Source organism: Carassius auratus, chromosome 32, assembly GCF_003368295.1.
Source record: "Carassius auratus strain Wakin chromosome 32, ASM336829v1, whole genome shotgun sequence".
NCBI lineage: Eukaryota > Metazoa > Chordata > Actinopteri > Cypriniformes > Cyprinidae > Carassius > Carassius auratus.
Genome location: NC_039274.1, coordinates 29863627 through 29883070, shown reverse-complemented (window position 1 = coordinate 29883070; position 19444 = coordinate 29863627). Strand labels below are relative to the sequence as shown.

The 19444-nt window shown below is 38.6% G+C and overlaps 1 protein-coding gene across 2 annotated transcripts; it reads left to right on the top strand.

Annotated features, from left to right (window-relative positions):
* Window positions 1–310: 310 nt before the first annotated feature.
* On the top strand, window positions 311–11271 carry LOC113052063 (histidine N-acetyltransferase-like). 2 transcript variants are annotated; one of them, XM_026216344.1, is made up of 4 exons: window positions 311–462; window positions 5226–5435; window positions 9711–9935; window positions 10485–11271. In XM_026216344.1, the coding sequence occupies exons 2-4, from the start codon at window positions 5247–5249 to the stop codon at window positions 11058–11060; spliced, it is 990 nt and encodes a 329-aa protein (XP_026072129.1). In that variant the 5' UTR covers window positions 311–462; window positions 5226–5246; the 3' UTR covers window positions 11061–11271. The 2 variants fall into 2 exon arrangements, with proteins under 2 accessions (XP_026072129.1, XP_026072128.1); XM_026216343.1 differs by lacking the exon at window positions 311–462 and having other exon boundaries at window positions 5146–5435.
* The last annotated feature ends 8173 nt before the right edge of the window (window positions 11272–19444 follow it).

Here is a 19444-nt window from a genome sequence, read left to right as displayed (position 1 = left end):
GTTCTATCATGCATGTCTATGAAAAAAAAAAAGTTAAAGTTAAGTGACATTCAGCCAAGTATGGTGACCCATACTCAGAATTTGTGTTCTGCATTTAACCCATCCAAAGTGCACACACACATCAGTGAACACACACAAACCATGAACACACACCCGGAGCAGTAGGGAGCCATTTATGCTGTGGCACCCGGGGAGCAGTTGGGGGTTGCACAATGGGCAAGGGGGTTGCTCAAGGGCACCTAAGTCGTGGTATTGCGACTTTCCTTGATGATCGAAAGATGATCGAACCAATCAGAGTAGGCATGGGGCGGAGTGACACGTGCAGCCTCGTCTCAATCTGCAGGCTGCAGCCGGTTGTACTTGTATCTCGGGACTCTCCAGTTTCGGTCTGTTAAATAGTAAGGTTGCCAAAGCCATGTTTGTTAGAAGAAACAGTCGAGAAACAGAAAAGGACAGCAGTATGTAAGTGTTTTGCCTTGGTTTTCTTGTTGTTCTTCAGTTGTCGTTACTAGGAAACTTTGTTTCATTTACTGTTTTTTTTACTATGGTAAATATGTTCTGAAATGGCATTTGTTCTCTCGTTTGCCTATCGCGGGACTCTCCAGTTTCGGTCTGTTAAATAGTAAGGCCATAGCCAGTGAAAGTACTTATTTACCTGTTATTTACTAGTTCAAAATGATGTGCCCTCCAGAAGCTTGCGTTCTGATCGAGTGAACGACGCCTTGTAGTGCCATCCCAAAGAGGTTCAAAAATCACTTTCATGAACCTTTTCCTGGATTGTGCTCAGCTGGTGGAATGACCTCCCAATCTCAAGTCTTTACTCATGTTAAAAAAAATTCTAAAAATCATCTTCTTTGCCAGCACTTGACCAACTAATACTAGAACTTACCTTTTCTTGTCTATCCTCTTCTTGAAAAAAAAAAAAAAACTTGCTTTGGGTTCTGTGCTAGACTAACTGAGACTTGTCATGGCACTTGTATACTGTTGTAGTTCTCTTGTTGGTCTTATTGAAATTCTAATTTCTAAGTCGCTTTGGATAAAAGCGTCTGCTTAATTATTAAATGTAAATGTTTAATATTTTATGTTTTTATATATAATATAAAGTTGTTTTAATCATTTTTTATTTATTTATTGGAACTATATACAAAGAAATCTCTCTGTTACGTATGGTAACCTCCATTCCCTGAAGGAGGGAATGGAGACGTCACATCGGTGACCATCGAAATTGGGATATAGCTTCGATAGACCAACCTATTTCGAGTGTAAACTAAACGAGCCAATGCACATTGGCATGCAATTATTGCATTCAGGTACGTCGTGACGTGACATCTCCATTCCCTCCTTCAGGGAACGAGGGTTACTATACTTAAACGAGACTTTCCCTTTCAGTCGGTCACTCTCTGTCATGTCGGTGACCGACGAAATTGGGATCCCTAGCAAAGCGTCATGGGTGCTGCCCTTTCCAGTTCCCTGTGCGAGCCCCCTGCACCCCTATTAGGTGTAGGCCAGGGCTCGGAACAAGTAGTTCCACTCACCATAGCCAAAGCACTACCTCACTGGGTGAGATCGGATAACACTGGGAAAACTTGCCCGTTCTGCTTGGAAAAGGAATGTTGCGGAAACCCAATCCTTCCCTAAGGAGTTTTCAGGAGCAAATACACATATAGCATACGTTTAGGTGTATATGGAGAAATTTGAGGTGATTGAAACCCTCATGGGAAGGCAGACGTCTGCCGGGGAAACACACACTCTAACGATATAACGTGGACTATACACATACAAGTACCGCAGCCTTCCATGGTTCTCACGGATTCATCATGAAAGCCTGGGGCCGGACAGTACAGACAATATGTCTGTGGTGGCCTACATAAACCATCAAGGGGGTCTGAGGTCTCGCCCTCTATGCAGACTGGCGCATCAGATCCTATTGTGGTCCCAAGGGAAATTGTTGTATCTCAGAGCAACATACATCCCAGGGTATCAGAATCAGGGAGCAGACATCCTGTCGAGGCAGGGGCTGAGGCCGGGGAGTGGAGACTCCACCCCGAGGTGGTGGAGTCCATATGTCAGAGGTTCGGCCCAGTGGAAGTGGATTTATTCGCGTCTCGAGAGACGACTCACTGTCCACTGTGGTTATCCCTCACACATCCAGCCCCACTGGGGTTGGATGCCATGGTACAGACGTGGCCGAGGCTGCGTCTGTATGCCTTTCCCCCGATCGCTCTTCTCCCGGGAGTTCTTGAGAGGGTTCGTCGCAACGGCATCAGTTTATTATTGGTAGCCCCATTGTGGCCGGCCCGAGTATGGTTCTCAGAGTATTACTTTTGGACGGCCCTCCGTGGGAGCTTCCCATCAGGAGGGACCTGCTGACCCAGGCAGAGGGCTCAATTCTTCACCCTCGACCCAAACTATGGAAACTGTGGGTCTGGCCCCTGAGGGGGCACAGTACCGAGAGGCCGGCCTGTCAGCAGGAGTAGTGGAGACCATACTCAGCTCTAGGGTTCCCTCCACGAGGAAATTGTGCGGCCTAAAATGGAATGTTGTCACCATTTGGTGCAGAGAGCGTGAGGTGGACCCAGTTAACTGCCCAGTGGCTTCAGTGCTGGAGTTCCTCCAAGACCGCTTCTCAGCTGGTCTTACCACGTCCACTCTCAAGGTGTACGTGGCTGCCATTTCGGCTTTCCACGCTCCTCTGAGTGATTTGCCTCTGGGGAGACAGCCGTTGGTCGTACGTTTCCTCCGTGGGGCTTGGAGGATGAGACCTGCGGCTCGTACCAGGGTTCCCACTTGGGACCTGGCGGTGGTTCTCGGAGGGTTGGTTGAGGCCCCCTTCGAACCGCTGGAGTTGGCTGATGCCAAGAACCTTTCCCTTAAGGTGGCTTTCTTGTTGGCCATTACTTCTCTGAGGAGGGTAGGAGATCTCCAGGCGCTCTCTATATCTGATGGGTGCCTGGAGTTTGCTCCAGGCGACATCAAAGCCATCCTACTTCCTAGGCCAGGCTATTTGCCCAAGGTGCTGTCTAATGTGGCACGGCCTACGGTTCTGCAGGCTTTTCATCCTCCACCTCACGTGACGGCGGATGAGGAGAGACTTCACTTGCTCTGCCCTGTCAGAGCTTTGAAGATATATATCCAGAGGTCCTCCTCATGGCAGACGTCAGACCAGTTGTTAGTCTGTTTCGGGTCGCCCAAGAAGGGGCTTCCTGCTTCCAAACAGACCATTAGCAACTGGATTGTCCAAGCTATATCTATGGCCTACCAGGTGGCAAATTGCCTTCACCTCTGGCTGTGAGGGCTCATTCAACTAGAGGCATGGCGTCCTCTAGAGCCCTCCTCTTAGGGGCCCCCATCCAGGAGGTCTGCGATGCAGCAGGATGGGCCACCCCTCACACTTTCATTAGATTTTACAGCCTGGACATTTCATCGACACCGGGCACCCTTGTGCTCTCGTCCTAAGTGTGCCTGTGTGCAGCTTCACACTAGGACAGGCAGGGCTCATTGTGGCATAGTGGGTACTCGTCCCCCAAAGTGTCGTTCGACGCAGTTCGATGTTCCCTCGAAGGGGAACGTCTCGGGTTACGACTGTAACCCTTGTTCCCCGAGAAGGGGAACGAGAACTGCGTCTCGTCGCCACACCTCCCCTGCCTGGGAGCCATTGCTTAATCACAAAAGCTATCTCTGTTGTGTGCCGGCGTCCTTTTTATAGCTTCCATATAGATTATAGATTGGCTCAGTTTCATTCATACTTCAGAGGCGCTATGCTGAGGGGCTTCCCCCAAAGTGTCGTTTGACACAGTTCTCGTTCCCCTTCCCGGGAACAAGGGTTACAGTCGTAACCCGAGACGTTCACCGTAGACACAGCTGAGCAGACAGGCTTCGAGGTGAAAAGCTGGTATGCATTGCACCTGCTGCCTTGTAATATTCACGCTGTGATCAGCGGCTTGATTAATTTACACTCAAAGTAGATTGGTCTATCAAAGCGATATCCCAGGGTATTGGCCAATACCGAATACTGATCCAATACCTGGGTGTGTACCTGTGTATACAGCTGTATATACTACTAGCCCTGTGTAAATTGCTAGAATTATTTTATGGTGTGCTTCAGACTTTTATTACAATATTTTTATTATTTGACATGAATTTGACAGTAATATTATTTATTTTCTTAAGCGAAAAAAAACTTCAAATGCAGCCAAAAATCTAACACTGCAAACTAAAAAAGGTATTTTAGCTTACAATATAACTGTATAAAAAAACTGCAACAAATGAGTCTAGGAATATAAAAAATGATATATTAGTCAGATAATCTCTTTACAACAAAACAATTTGTAAAAAAAAAATATTATTATTATTAATAGAGACGTATTATTATCACTAAACTGAACATTTATTTTGATGGGTTGACATGAAGATCTTTTAGTGTCTGTTTATGATATGACCATTTTCTCAAATGAAATGGTCAATTCTCATGAAGTGACGGTTTATGCATTCATGTCCTCATATAGTTACACAAGGCAGAGACTACAAAAGAGTGAGCTCCCACGCATCTGCGCCCGTCACCCACAGAGATGTAGAATTTGCAGGAGTAATATTTAAATAAACTAACACGGAAGCAACTGAACGCAGCTGCAGGTACTCTGGAGTTGGTAATTTACTACCGGTACTACAGAGACGCTGGTATCATCACATTTTTTACATTTTCAGCACCGACTTGGTAGTAAAGTGCCAGTACTTGAGGCATCCCTAGTCGCCGTTTTACTGTCTGGTTGGTCCAGTCTGAAATACTGCTAAACAGCGGACATACTGCTAACCACTGATCTATAATATAGAAGTGGCTTCACTGTCTGTTGGCAGTTTAGAAAGCGATGAGCGATCCAGTCATATATAGATCAGTGCTGCTAACGCGTTTTCATTTCTTCTTCACTGCTCTAAACAGGGGTTGCTTGTGGCAACACAGCACAACTTCCTTTGTTTGCAATGCATTCTGAGCAGCGAAGAAGAACCGTGCAGTGGTTAGGCAAGTGCTAGCGGTCAGAACAAGGTCTTGAAAATGATATCGGATCAGTATCAAATCGGATCAGATCGGTTCATGTACTCGCCGATGCCGATGCCAGAATTTGTTGTGGTATCGGTGATATTTCCGATACTAGTATCGGAATCGGAACAACTCTAGAAGTGACGTCGAGAGTGACTGACTGAAAGGGACCTGTATTTACAATCCCCAGGTAACCTGTGCAGAAGTAACAATGGATTCACAATGTGTGGGTGAAACTGATGGACTGACCTTCTTTCTGGCCAAATCCGAGGATTACGATGATGTGATGGCCATCTCACAAGACATATATAGTGGCAACGATTACCTTCCTCATCGTTATCACTCCTGGATGACTGAGCCAGGAAGAGTGGTTATTATAGCACGGAGAGGAAGGAAGCTGGTAAGAGATACAAGAGTAAAAATGTTTGATAGATTTTATGAGTTTTCTAATTGTAGTTTTAACCTCAGCCAGAAGCTATGAGTGAATATTTTCCTTGTTTAACGGCAAGATTGTGTTACATTTTATTTTTCAGCACTGTCTTGATTTTAGCAAGTAGACATATTATATTATCAAACTCAAAATAGGATGTTTAAGAAATTAACAAAAAAAATTACAATAATGTACAGTATGTGAAAAATGTGATTTTTGAAATTTAAACTGCATATTTCATTACACCAAATAATGTTCTTTTTCACGGCATCATATGACCCCTTTAATGGGCTACTCAATTCAGTAACTCTTATGATAAGAAAAAGTTAATTGGTAAAAAAATGTATGATGTGTCTCTGAGAACTGCAAGACTGGCCATTGTTAATAAAGGGAACATTTTAACTTGTGGCTAAAATGAACCACATCAATGCATGTGTTTTCTGCGGTGCACAGTTGATTGGCTCATGGCCCATATACTTGAATGCAGTATCTGACATTTATACCACTGGACAATTTCGCTCTTCATATACTCACAGTCTAGGGTGGTCAAATAAGACCAGCACCATTGTAATTGTTTGTTACTATCATTTCATTAGTATTATTTTGTACTGTTGACCACTAGTGAACTTCTACTGGCTGCCCTAAAGTACCATTAAGCTACTAGGGGCACTTTAGCACATTGGATTTTGTAATGATCATACTGAATATTAAAAGCAGACCACTTTTTTCTCTTATTGTTAACAGTAAAATCATAAATAGTATTTTAATATACTATACTAATAATCTCAAAGATGTGTAGCATCTGCTTAGGATCATGTACGATCGTTTGGGCTTTATGTTGTAGGGATTCTTTTAGCCTTTTGATATTTGCATATAAATTACAGAATCTGGCCCCATAGACTCTCTCTCTCTCTCTCTCTCTCTCTCACACACACACACACACACACACACACACACATTCACACATGTTTGCTTTTGTGAAAATTGGGGACATCCCATAGGCATAATGTTTTTTATACTGTACAAACTGTATCATCTATGGCCCTATACACCAACCCTACACCTAACCCTAACCCTCACAGGAAACTTTGTGCATTTTTACTTTCGCAAAAAAACTAATTCTGTACGATTTATAAGCTTTTTTTTTTTTTAAATGGGGACATGGGTTATGTCCTCATAAGTCACCCTCTCCTTGAAATACTTGTGTCATACCCATGTCATTATACAGAGTTGTGTCCTGATATGTCACAAAAACAAGAGCACACACACACACACACACACACACACACATTTTATTTATTTAGACTATAATTAATCAGTTACAAATGTATTTAGTATATGTATGTATTGTTTGTATGTTTCACTATTGTAGTAGCCTAGTTACAATATTTGTATTAGTTAGACTTTCAATGCTTATATCCAGGTATAAGTGTGTATCTCTGCTTTAAGATCTTCATACTTTTTGTACCATAGTTTGGGTTATGAGTTAATCACTCCAGTCAAACATGCAAATGTTTGCTAACAAATTTTGAAATTTGTCATAAATTGCAATATCTTTTGAACCACTGGACATATCTGCACAAAAATCAGTAGGGATCATGAACACCAAGTCCCCTGAGGTACCTCGGAGGTTTGGAGACAGCGCCACCTAGTGTTCAAGAGATATAACGATTATTGCATTACCCCTTATAACTTTTGAAGTAATTTATACATTTTTGTTATTTTTATGTAATTTTGTTCCGTGTGTTATGTCGAATCCGATGTTGTAATTTTCCAACATGGTGTCTGTCTGCTATATTGAATTGAATATAAAACAGTTTTTTTGCTACTTCTCCCACAAATCTTGTTCAGTTTTGTTCAAAATTTGATCAGATGATCTTCAGACCGAGCCGGATAGAAATGACTGAACAGATTTTTGATATTCACTCCCATTCCTGTGATGTACCTCTCGGAAGTTGACCGTGCCTGTGCTAGTTGATTTATGCTAGTTAGCTTAGCATGCTAGATGGTTAGCATGCTAACACGTTTCTATTCACTCTGAGACTCTTTAGGTGTTTGGTTAACCCTAAACAACATTAGAATTTTTAGCTCAGCATTCTAATCTGGTTTAAATGCTAATTCAGGCTTTTGAGAGCTCATTCTCACACTTTAACTTTTCTTCTGTGGCATGTCAAATCAATCAATCAATCAATCACCTTTATTTATATAGTGCTTTAAACAAAATACATTGCGTCAAAGCACTGAACAACATTCATTTGGAAAACAGTGTCTCAATAATGCAAAAATGATAGTTAAAGGCAGTTCGTCATTGAATTCAGTTATGTCATCTCTGTTCAGTTGAAATAGTGTCTGTTTTTATTTGCAATCAAGTCAATGATATCGCTGTAGATGAAGTGACCCCAACTAAGCAAGCCAGAGGCGACAGCGGCAAGGAACCGAAACTCCATCGGTGACAGAATGGAGAAAAAAACCTTGGGAGAAACCAGGCTCAGTTGGGGGTCAGTTCTCCTCTGACCAGACGAAAACCAGTAGTTCAATTCCAGGCTGCAGCAAAGTCAGATTGTGCAGAAGAATCATCTGTTTCCTGTGGTCTTGTCCTGGTGCTCCTCTGAGACAAGGTCTTTACAGGGGATCTGAATCTGGGGCTCTAGTTGTCCTGGTCTCCGCTGTCTTTCAGGGCAGTAGAGGTCCTTTCTAGGTGCTGATCCACCATCTGGTCTGGATACGTACTGGATCCGGGTGACTGCAGTGACCCTCTGATCTGGACACAGACTGGATCTGGTGGCCACGGTGACCTCGGAACAAGAGAGAAACAGACAAATATTAGCGTAGATGCCATTCTTCTAATGATGTAGAAAGTACGGTGTTATGTGAAGTGTTTCCGGTTCCGGTTTACCTAATTAATGCAGCCTAAAAATCCTTTAACGGATTTGGATATTAAAAGCATATTAGTATGTTATGTGTATGCCAGGTTAAAGAGATGGGTCTTTAATCTAGATTTAAACTGCAAGAGTGTGTCTGCCTCCCGAACAATGTTAGGTAGGTTATTCCAGAGTTTAGGCGCCAAATAGGAAAAGGATCTGCCGCCCGCAGTTGATTTTGATATTCGAGTTTTGAGAACGTAGCGGACGTAGAGGAGTATAATGTAAAAGGAGCTCATTCAAATACTGAGGTGCTAAACCATTTAGGGCTTTATAAGTAATAAGCAATATTTTAAAATCTATACGATGTTTGATAGGGAGCCAGTGCAGTGTGGACAGGACCGGGCTAATATGGTCATACTTCCTGGTTCTAGTAAGAACTCTTGCTGCTGCAATTTGGACTAGCTGTAGTTTGTTTACCAAGCGTGCAGAACAACCACCCAATAAAGCATTACAATAGTCTAACCTTGAAGTCATAAATGCATGGATTAACATTTCTGCATTTGACATTGAGAGCATAGGCCGTAATTTTGATTTATTTTTGAGATGGAAAAATGCAGTTTTACAAATGTCCAAATGTTTTACGATCAAGTAGCACACCTAGGTTCCTAACTGATGACGAAGAATTGACAGAGCAACCATCAAGTCTTAGACAGTGTTCTAGGTTATTACAAGCAGAGTTTTTAGGCCCTATGATTAACACCTCTGTTTTTTCTGAATTTAGCAGTAAGAAATTACTCGTCATCCACTTTTTTATATCCACTATGCATTCCATTAGTTTTTCAAATTGGTGTGTTTCACCAGGCTGCGAGGAAATATAGAGCTGCGTATCATCAGCATAACAGTGAAAGCTAACACCATGTTTCCTGATGATATCTCCCAAGGGTAACATATAAAGCGTGAAGAGTAGCAGCCCTAGTACTGAGCCTTGAGGTACTCCATACTGCACTTGTGATCGATATGATACATCTTCATTCACTGCTACGAACTGATGGCGGTCATATAAGTACGATTTAAACCATGCTAATGCACTTCCACTGATGCCAACAAAGTGTTCAAGTCTATGCAAAAGTCAAATGCGTGTCAACTAATGTGGCTCACTCTATTAAGGCACTGGTTCTGAACCTGTGAGGTCATGCATTTGAATCCAGGGTGGCTAATGTTGTTTCTGTTCCATATGTTGAATTTTCTATGTGTGTTCACATTAAATCAAAAACGTGTATTATTCATTCTCATCTGAACTTCTGTTCGATTTCAAAGTTTTCTACTTCTGAACCGATCTATTGTTTTATAATTTTGCAATAATTATCCTGTGTGCCTTTAGGTGGCTCTTGAATCAGGCCTAGTGGTTGATGGAGGCGAAACTGTAATAATTGAGGGATTAAGAGTGTGCCCAAAGGAAAGGGGCTGTAGTATAGCTGGAGTGATCCAGAGATTTGTTGATGGCTATATAAAGAAGGTCTACCCTAATGTGAAGACCAAGCGCCTCACCAGAAGAGATGACCCAGGGCCTGAAAAACTGCGCAAGTTCACACTTTTAGCCAGACGGGTAAGTTAAAACTTGAAAAGTGAGTATTATACATAAACATTATTTAATGTATTATGATCACTGTCCTAAATAAATAACTTTTTCATTGTTGGGATGTAGCAAATCTAATCTCATTGCAAAGTATTAAATGCATAAAATGGAAAAGTGTGCATGACAATCATACTTTCATCATTTTTTTCTTTTAATTTGTTCTAAATAAGCTGCGAAAGAAAGTTTAGAGATCAATATTCATTTAAAAAAATGTTTTGGAAATCTACATTTTGTATCTCTTATTATTTTATATTGCTATTTTTGATAGAAGTTATCCATTAATGTTTATTCTTTTTTATTGACTTCTTCTCACTACCCTTTGATCCATACCAGTAATAGTAATAGGCTGCCGTCGCATCCTCCAGGTGGATGCTGCACATTGGTTGAGGAGATTCACCCCCTTTCATTTAAAAGTGCTTTGAGTACTCAGAAAAGTAATATATAAATGTAACAAATTATTATTATTAATGCCACTAATATTAACAGTAATATTTATCTCCATTTTCTCTTTCTATCCAGGCCGCTCTTTCTCTGCAGGGGGATTCTGAAGGTTTTAATAGATTTGTCTCGGATCTGAAGGAAAAACTGGTTGTGTCAGAGGAGACCAACGGCAGCTGTCCTTTAGTGCCAGTTAAGAACTTGGATGCTCTTAAGGCCTTTCTATTTGATTCAGATTTGCCATCCAGACTTCAGCTTCCAGGGGGCGCTATCATCCAGGACTGTCAGCCCTTAAAACTCATGGAAAGTAACCTTCACATCTTGGCAAGGCGAAACCTAACATGGTTTGTAGATGGTTCTGGTAAGAAACCCTTGTTCATGAGCTTCCATACACCTCCCTATCCTATTCCGTATAACGGAGGTTCTCTATGCTTTATTATCGACCTGTTTGGGACGGATACTTCTTTAGCAAAGAAGGCACTAACAACTCACCTGAACAGTGTGAAAAGTGAGATTCAAGGCTTGGTTTGGGTTCATATTTTTATGCATCAGACTCTATGGAAAGATTTAAAGCAGTTTTGTGAGAGCCATGACATGGAAGTGAAGCTGTCACATAAATCCTGGGAGCAGCTCTTTTTGGAAAAAGAGCTATTATAACATCTATAGGATGGAGAAAAGAAATAGATGCCAGCGATAAAGAAAGATTACATTGTTTGATGATTGAAGTTGTAATTAGTAATTAGTTGTCAACTTTGCTTGAACTATTTGTTCAACAAATTAAATAGTTTTAAGATACTGTAAAATTGAAGAACTTTTGTAATTTATGTATGCCCTTAAGAAAAAAAAGGAGTTTATTCAAGTGTGCTAATAGTATACTGGTACACTAAAAATAGGAAAGTTTGCTTTTAATTATCTTTTTATATACTTCTCAGAAATGGGCTTTATGTACTTCTCAGGAATATACTTTAAATGAGATTTAAGTATACTTGACTTTTACTTACAAAAAGTCTAAATAAATTTGAACTATACTTCTGCTCCTAGAATCTGTGTTTTCATTATTATACGGTAGAGGGCGCTTGTACACAAAAAACAAAAAACAAAAAAAAAAAACAAGTGAAGAAGAAAAATAAACACCAGATACTAACACATGTGACACGATCCTCTGACATGAAACAGCACCAAAACTGTAACATTATAGAATAAAATGTCAACTGATGAAGAGCTAATAATTAAAATTAAGCTCTCCAATGTTGATCGACGTCATCTACGTTTTGATTATCATTCTGAATCCAGTTCATAGTCTTTTTTTTCCAGCTTTTTTTGTTTAAAATTTTATTTCTTTATTTTTAATGAAACTTACTCACGTTAAAGTATTTACAAAAATAATGCATGAAGCTTGAATAAAATGTTTTTGTTTACAAGCAGATACCCTTTTCTTTCTTTGGGTGTTTTGTATGTTCAGATATTCATATAGGCTAACAAAATATATTCAAATTAAAACATAAATAGGGACATAAATTTAACTTAAAGGAAACTTATGAGTGTACTTGCAGTATAAAACTACTAAACTAGTAGATTACTGAGATTATACTTCAAAGTGTACAAAGTATTTCATTAGTAAACTATGAGTATACCTATACAGGTACATTCACTTTTAGTATAATTATAGTATAATTGCAGTACAATAAGAGGTAAACTATTAGTGTACTCAAAGTTTGCTACTGTTATACTTAACTTATACTTTTATATACTAGAAAGTGGGCCAATTTAGTCCCAAGGAGTATTGAAACAGTACACTTACAAGTATACTACTAGAACATTTATATATTTATACTTGCTACATAAAGTATACTTAAAAATATACTTGAACTTTACTTAAGTATAGTAGGTAAAATAAACTTGAAGTATACTACTTTTTGGTAAGGGTGAGTAAAACAAGGCACAGTGAAACAAACTCTGTGAATTCAGTACTTATCCAACGTTGATGTAAGAAACATAAAGCATGTATTTGTTCCTCTATGCCTCATGAGTACAGGATGATTTATGAATTGAGATTTTAAAATTAAAAGCATTTTAAACCGATTGTGTTAAGAATTTAATGTTTAATATAATAAATTAAAATGATGGCTATTTATCAATGCTGAAAACAGTTATGTTGGTTAATATAGTTGTACAAACAGTGCACTGTAAAAAATAAAATTTTAATTAATTAACTTTAATTTCAAACTTAACAAAACCAAAGGTAATTAAACCTTAATTAACTACAATTTATTTTAATCAAGCACAAATACTTACTTTTTAAAGTTAAAACAATGCATTACTTATTCTAATATTGAATTTTAAGTTGTTATAGTCACATTTGATTGAATTTGAGATTTATTAATTTCTTTAAAACTTTAACTGACCCAAACTTGGTTGTGTGTGTGTGTGTGTATATATTATTTGTTTATCCTTTAACAATTTAATTATACATCTTAGACTAATAGAAAATATATAATTATATGTAACTATGAACAACAATAACTTCAAAAAAAAAAATTTTTTTAATAATAAATACAACAAACCCCGAGTCATGGTCTCTTACTGTATGTATAGTAAATTACAGCTGTTCAGCAACTGATAATGGCAGTGACAAGAAAAAGGGAGGTTAACACTTTGGAAAATCAGCCTCTTTTTCCACTACAGTGTTTCGTAATTGCGTTTCATGATGGAAAAGTACACAAGGAGTCCTTGTAGAAAATATGTGACGTCTGAGAAACAGGAAACTGTGTAATGGATAAGCTGAGAATCTATCCATCAGCAAACTATTCCCCTCCTCTCTCCATCTATGTTGTTCGTCTCTCTCGATCATATTCGTTTCTGTTTCTTTCTCTTTTGTATTTCTCTCCCCTCTGCTTTGCGACCATGATTTATGTCTTTCTGTCATGCTTGCCGCTTCCATCGTTCTAACTGTTTCACCTCTGTCCTTTCGTTTCTCCTCCTCCATTAGTTTCATGTCACTCTTGCTCTGCTGAAGCACTTGGCTTGTATTTGTACTCATTAGGTCCAGTTCTGTCTCTCAAATAATGTCCATCCATTCCTCGTAACAGACCTTATGACAGAGGGTCTCATGACAAAGCAGATCACGTTCTCCCTCACTCTTTCCACCAGCAAACATGAAGATACCCATCCAGACACATAATTATAGCCATTAACTTCATTAAATGCACTGATGGAATAAGTGGAGATATCTTGTGCACTCACACTATCTTGGATTAGAGATGTATTCTACATTGCGTGCATGCTGTTATGAAAATCTTACTTAACTTTTATTTATCCAGATTTCTTCTAATTTGTAACTTGTTATTCATACATTCATTATTAACATTCATACTTAACTTCATCTGTCACATCCTTTCTTACATTTTAACATGGTACACTGAATTATTAACATATGAGAAAGGCTTGGTCATAACTTCACAACTGCGTCACTGACAAACTCATTAACAACTTATCAGTCACTTCAGAGCACAAACTGGATGGTATTCGCTGGATCACAGTGGAGAAAGTGAAAGATGCTAGCAATGAAAAGTTATTAAAGTACTTGAACTTAAAGGGTTAGTTCACCCAATAATCAAAATTATGTCATTAATAACTCACCCTCGTGTCGTTCTAAACCCGTGAGACCTCCGTTCATCTTCGGAACACAGTTTAAGATATTTTAGATTTAGTCAGAGAGCTCTCAGTCCCTCAATTGAAGCTGTGTGTACGGTCTAATGTCCATGTCCAGAAAGGTAAGAAAAACATCATCAAAGTAGTCCATATGACATCAGAGGGTCAGTTAGAATTTTCTGAAGCATCAAGAATACATTTTGGTTCAAAAAAAAAAATAATTACGACAAAGATAACACGTCAGCAGCGTCACTGCAATGTCATGAACGCACTCACAACAGACCCGGAAGAGAAGACAATGCTGAATAAAGTCGTAATTTTTGTTATCTTTGTGATTATAGCTGTCGGACTAAAAGTAAAATAATTTAAACTGTGTTCCGAAGACGAACGGAGGTCTTACGGGTTTGGAACGACATGACAATAATTTTTATATTTGCGTGAACTAACCCTTTAATAGCATTTACAATATTTCTAAATCGATCACTGTGATTTTAATCATATTTTTAGATAACAGTTTTCCAATTCCCAAGTTTAAAATGTATACAGTTTATTTAAATAGATATATATATATATATATATATATAATTTTTTTTTTTTACAAAATCACGATCACAAACTAATTTTACAATTAATTTACATTTATCTAAAATACTACTGAATTTTAAGAAATTTTAATTGTGTTTAACATTATATGAAACAAATAATGTATTAACAGTAACCAGAAGTGTTTGACGACTTCCAATTTGAAGTTGATGCTCAAATTAGAAATGCTTTTTGAGCCAGTTTTCCACACAGATTAAACCAAGGCTTGGACTGGTATAACTGGCAGTGAAATTTAATCTTGGATTTCACATAACCTGTCTGAGAAACCTATGTCCAGTCTGTAGTTAACTATCAGCCATAGAGCAGGCAGGAACAAAGAAGGCCTCTTTCGAAAAGCTATTATTAATGAAATTCAGTAAATCGGGGATCCTACATGCTGAGGAAAACATGCATTATCTTGTGAACCCAATATACAAGAATATGTGAAGCAAAATGAAAGATTTTCTCTGTACTGTGCAAAATGCAGCAGAAAATACTGCATTAAAAAATAATAATAATGTAAATGAAAGGAAAAAAAATATTTATATATATAATTTTTAAGACATATATATATATATTAAAAAAAAATTATCTTGCATGCATTTTTATATTAATATCTTTCAAACGACTTTAAATTCTTTCGGCTCAAGGTCAGGCATAGACCTTGAGTCAAAAATAAGATCATTGATTGCCTTATGACTATCTCTCTGGAGGATCTGGAGGGCCCCTAAAGTAATCCTCTTTCTCTTTCCTTCAGCAGCACAAGTACAAACTGCAGATTGTGAGTAGTCTAATAATAATAGAAAGATAGTAATTTGAAAACATATTTAATGGACCGCGACAGCAATTTCTTACAGTTTAAATTGCATTGTGTAGGTCATATATGACCTTAGGGGAACATTCATTTACTTAATTATTGAGAATCTTTAATATTACTCTCATTTTATGTTTTTTCAAATGAATGTGTGTAATTTCTCTAGTAATGCGGACACTACATCAGTAGAAAGAAATTGCATGTATGACAATATCGGGTTCTGGAACTAATGCCTCTGTTTTCTATACAGTAGAAAAGACTGCAGTTCTATTTTTCCACCAAAAGTGAGCAGCACTGAGATGCATCTCGGGTTCATAATGGACTACTGTCCTGTCAGTCAGAGCTATAACAGGAGAAGTGATAGTGTGGCTGATAGTGTGTCTGTACAGGTGAAGATTCAAGGAATATAGTAGCAAATTGGTATTTAGAAGTTTTGCTCAACTTTTGGAGACTGCACTGCAGGGCAGTGTTTAAAAATTCTGAAAGGACAAAGGGAAAGATTCAGCTCTCCCTTGATATTAGTTAACTTGACTTTTTACTCAATGATTAATGTTGTTTCTCACTCTCTTTTTCTCTTTTTCCAAATTTGCTTTCTTTCACTTCCTGGCACTTAAAAGGATTTAAGACGAACATGTCAGAAAAAAAAAAAAAAAAAAAACAGAATCACTGAGTTGGAAAAAGGATCACCCCTCCTTAAAAATGACTAAACTCAATCAGGTGTAGCTAATCACCTTCTCAATGGAACACAAAGCCATTTGACTTTGTGATCAGTTGTGGTCATTTTGATCAGCTCAACATTAAAAGAGCTTTCCTGGAGCATTTCAGTCCCGTAGTGCAACTGAAGCAAAAAGTCAGAGCCCAGACTCAAACCCCATTAAAAATCTGTGGAATGACTTGACGACAACAGTCCACAAACACTCACCATCGAACTGAACTTTCCACACAGTCTTTACAGTGGATGATCAATCAGATTTCCACTGTTATTAAATTGTTATTTTTACTTGCAAATTAATGTTTCTTCTAAATGAGTAGAGAAAACAACTCACGTCACACTTTTTTTGACTTTGTGTTTATTTCCAGATGCTAATTTAATTTAATAACCTCCTCATCATGACTCAACCTCCCGATAAGTGTCCATATGTCTTTCTCAACCTGTTGACTCAGATCCGGATTGCCTGAGCAGCAAAGGCCTCTAGTAATGATACAACGTGGCACGAATGCAATGCAAAATTCTACATCATTTCCCAAACAATACATCCATCAGTGTAGCTTCACTTCTATTTTTAGTTTAGTGCTTGACAAATTAGTCTGTTGCTTGAAGACAGAGGACAGGCTTTAAATGATCAACATTGGGACAAAATTACACAGAAGCAATCATGATGCCATGGCAGTTCTTAATCACAGGAAATAAGCCTAGGAATGAAGGATGATGAGCGCCATTAGGCCCAGTGCATGTTGGGTAAAGAGGCAGTAATGAGAGAAACATTAAATTAGTATAATTCTCACTCACAGGGGAACAGTCTTGTGTGTGTGTGTGTGTGTGTGAGTGTGATGTAGGGATGGGAGAAAGGAGGAAAATAGGGAGGAAGAAAGACTGTGCATGAGGGAATGAGTTAAATCAAAGTTTTTAACATGGAAATTGACTGAAAGTGAGAGTGACGTGACATTCAGCCAAGTCAGAATTCATGCTCTGCATTTAACCCATCCGAAGTGCACACACACAGAGCAGTGAACACAAACACACACTGTGAACACACACCCAGAGCAGTGGGCAGCCATTTATGCTGCGGCGCCCAGGGAGCAGTTGGGGGTTCGATGCCTTGCTCAAGGGCACCTAAGTCATGGTATTGAGAGCACTGTACATGCACTCCCCCACCTACAATTCCTGCCGGCCTGAGACTCAAACTCACAACCCTTCGTTTGCGAGTCCGACTCTCTAACCATTAGGCCACGACTTCCCCTGCTTCTGTATTCTAAAAAATATATACAAATTTTGGATTTTTTTTCCTGTTTTTGAAAGAAGTCTCTTATGCCATCAAGGCTGCATGTATTTGATCAAACAATTTTAATATTGTGAAAAATTATTACAAGTTAATTTTTTTTTTATTTTTTATTATTCCTGTGAATGTAAAGCTGAATTTTTATCAGCCACTACCCCAGTCATTAGTGTCCCATGATCCTTCAGAAATTTCTTAAAAAATAAACACAATTAAATGGTATTTTTGATCAAATAAATGCAGCCTCACAAAGAATAAGAGATTGAGGTGTAGAACATAACAGTGGAACATTAATCAACAGCATCAGCCTTAAAATGACTCACACACTTATAATGATGCAGAAAAATCATAGTCACAAAGCTTGTCACACGTCATGTTCTAGTCATCTGCTAAAGCAAGAATAAATACATTTCTAGTAGAATAGTACAGAGTTATTCTTGTGTCTTTTTTATTCAATCAAATATATTGTGAAAGCAAAACACATTTTACTGTAATTGAAAATTAAAATAATATACTAAAAACACCCACTGCGTGGTCCAGGTTATGGCATGAAGAGGGTGTGTTTTCAGTCGGTGGCAGTAATGCACCATTTTTTTATTTTTGTCAACTGCCAATAAAACCTTGAAAGAAGAAGTAGAGGAGGGTACGTGTTAACACATGGGCTAAATACAGTCTAATGTCTTAACGAAATCTACATTTTGATCATTTTACTGTAACAATTTTAATGACCTTCAACTTATTAATGCAAAATACAGCTGAATGAGCTTCCTATAGGCAGAGCAGGCAATTACATACCTACAGTATAGGGCCTCATGCTTTTGGCAGGGCCTCCATAAAGGTAACCAGGCATCCCTGGTATCTTGACATTTAACCACCAATATTTTATGTAGTCCGCAGCGATGCTTACAGGCAATGTAAGTACCAGTGTTACATAAGGTGTGTGTGCGTGTATGTGTGATTTCCAAACCTGCTTACAGCTTTAAAACTCTACAAAATAAACTATGAGTCATCACAGTATGCACTGCGGACATGTGTAATTCTATTCTATCCTTCTCTGCCTTCATAAACTGATTACTTTCTTTATTTTCACACATAAACAAGCTTTATACAGTACAATTAAACCTTCCAAAATAGCAGCAAAGGCATCCGCTGTGAGAAGAAGTGACATAACAGTTGATAGAGTGAAGGGATCTTGGGTTTGCCTTAAGCACAAAGGAAAAACAATATGCCTGCCTCAAATGTTACACGTGCTTTAAGGATTTAAAGTGATGGTAGATATATTTTAATTTCAGTCAGCTTTGCCAAAACGAACACTGAAGATTCCAAGGCTAGTTGGATGAGACTAAAATTGAATTAGGGCAAATGGAACTGAATAGGGCAAAACAGCATCACATTCTTGAGGAAAAATCTGCTGCCCTCTTCCAGAAAGTTGTTAATGGGAGGAAAGTTTACCTTCCAACACAGTGGTAAAAAGAGAAAAAGGTGAATTGCATGATTTAGTCAGAACCCAGACTTAAACCCCATTAAAAAAATCATGTCTTAAAATTAATTGAAGACTGCAGTCTACAAACGCTCACTATCAAATTAAACTGAACTTGAGCAGGTCTGCAAAGAAGAGGAGACAAATATTGCAAAGTCTAGATGTGCAAAGTTAGTAGAGACAGAGACATATCTCAACAGACTAAATGCTGTAATTAGCAAAAGGTGCTTCAACAAAATACTGACACGGGGGTGATCCTTTTTCCAACTTCGGTTATTTTATTTTTTTCACATGTTGGTGTATATTTCACCTGGACAGTATACAGCTAAATAAAATAATGGGGTCCATCTTCTATTAGTAATCCCATTCTGGCCGGGCCGAGTATGTTTCTTGGATCTGATTTCTTTTATCGATGGCGCTCCATGCATGGGAGATTCCCATCAGAAGGGATCTCCTCTCACAGGCGGAAGACACAATATTCCACCTTCGCCTGGACCTATGGAAGTTATGGGTGTTG

Bases quoted from the DNA above. Each gene is read 5' to 3' on its own strand.
- LOC113052063 (XM_026216344.1), top strand. From the start codon at position 5,247: ATGGATTCACAATGTGTGGGTGAAACTGATGGACTGACCTTCTTTCTG. The intron at 5,436-9,710 runs GTAAGAGATACA...GTGTGCCTTTAG, and splicing joins CACGGAGAGGAAGGAAGCTG to GTGGCTCTTGAATCAGGCCT. The intron at 9,936-10,484 runs GTAAGTTAAAAC...CTTTCTATCCAG, and splicing joins TCACACTTTTAGCCAGACGG to GCCGCTCTTTCTCTGCAGGG.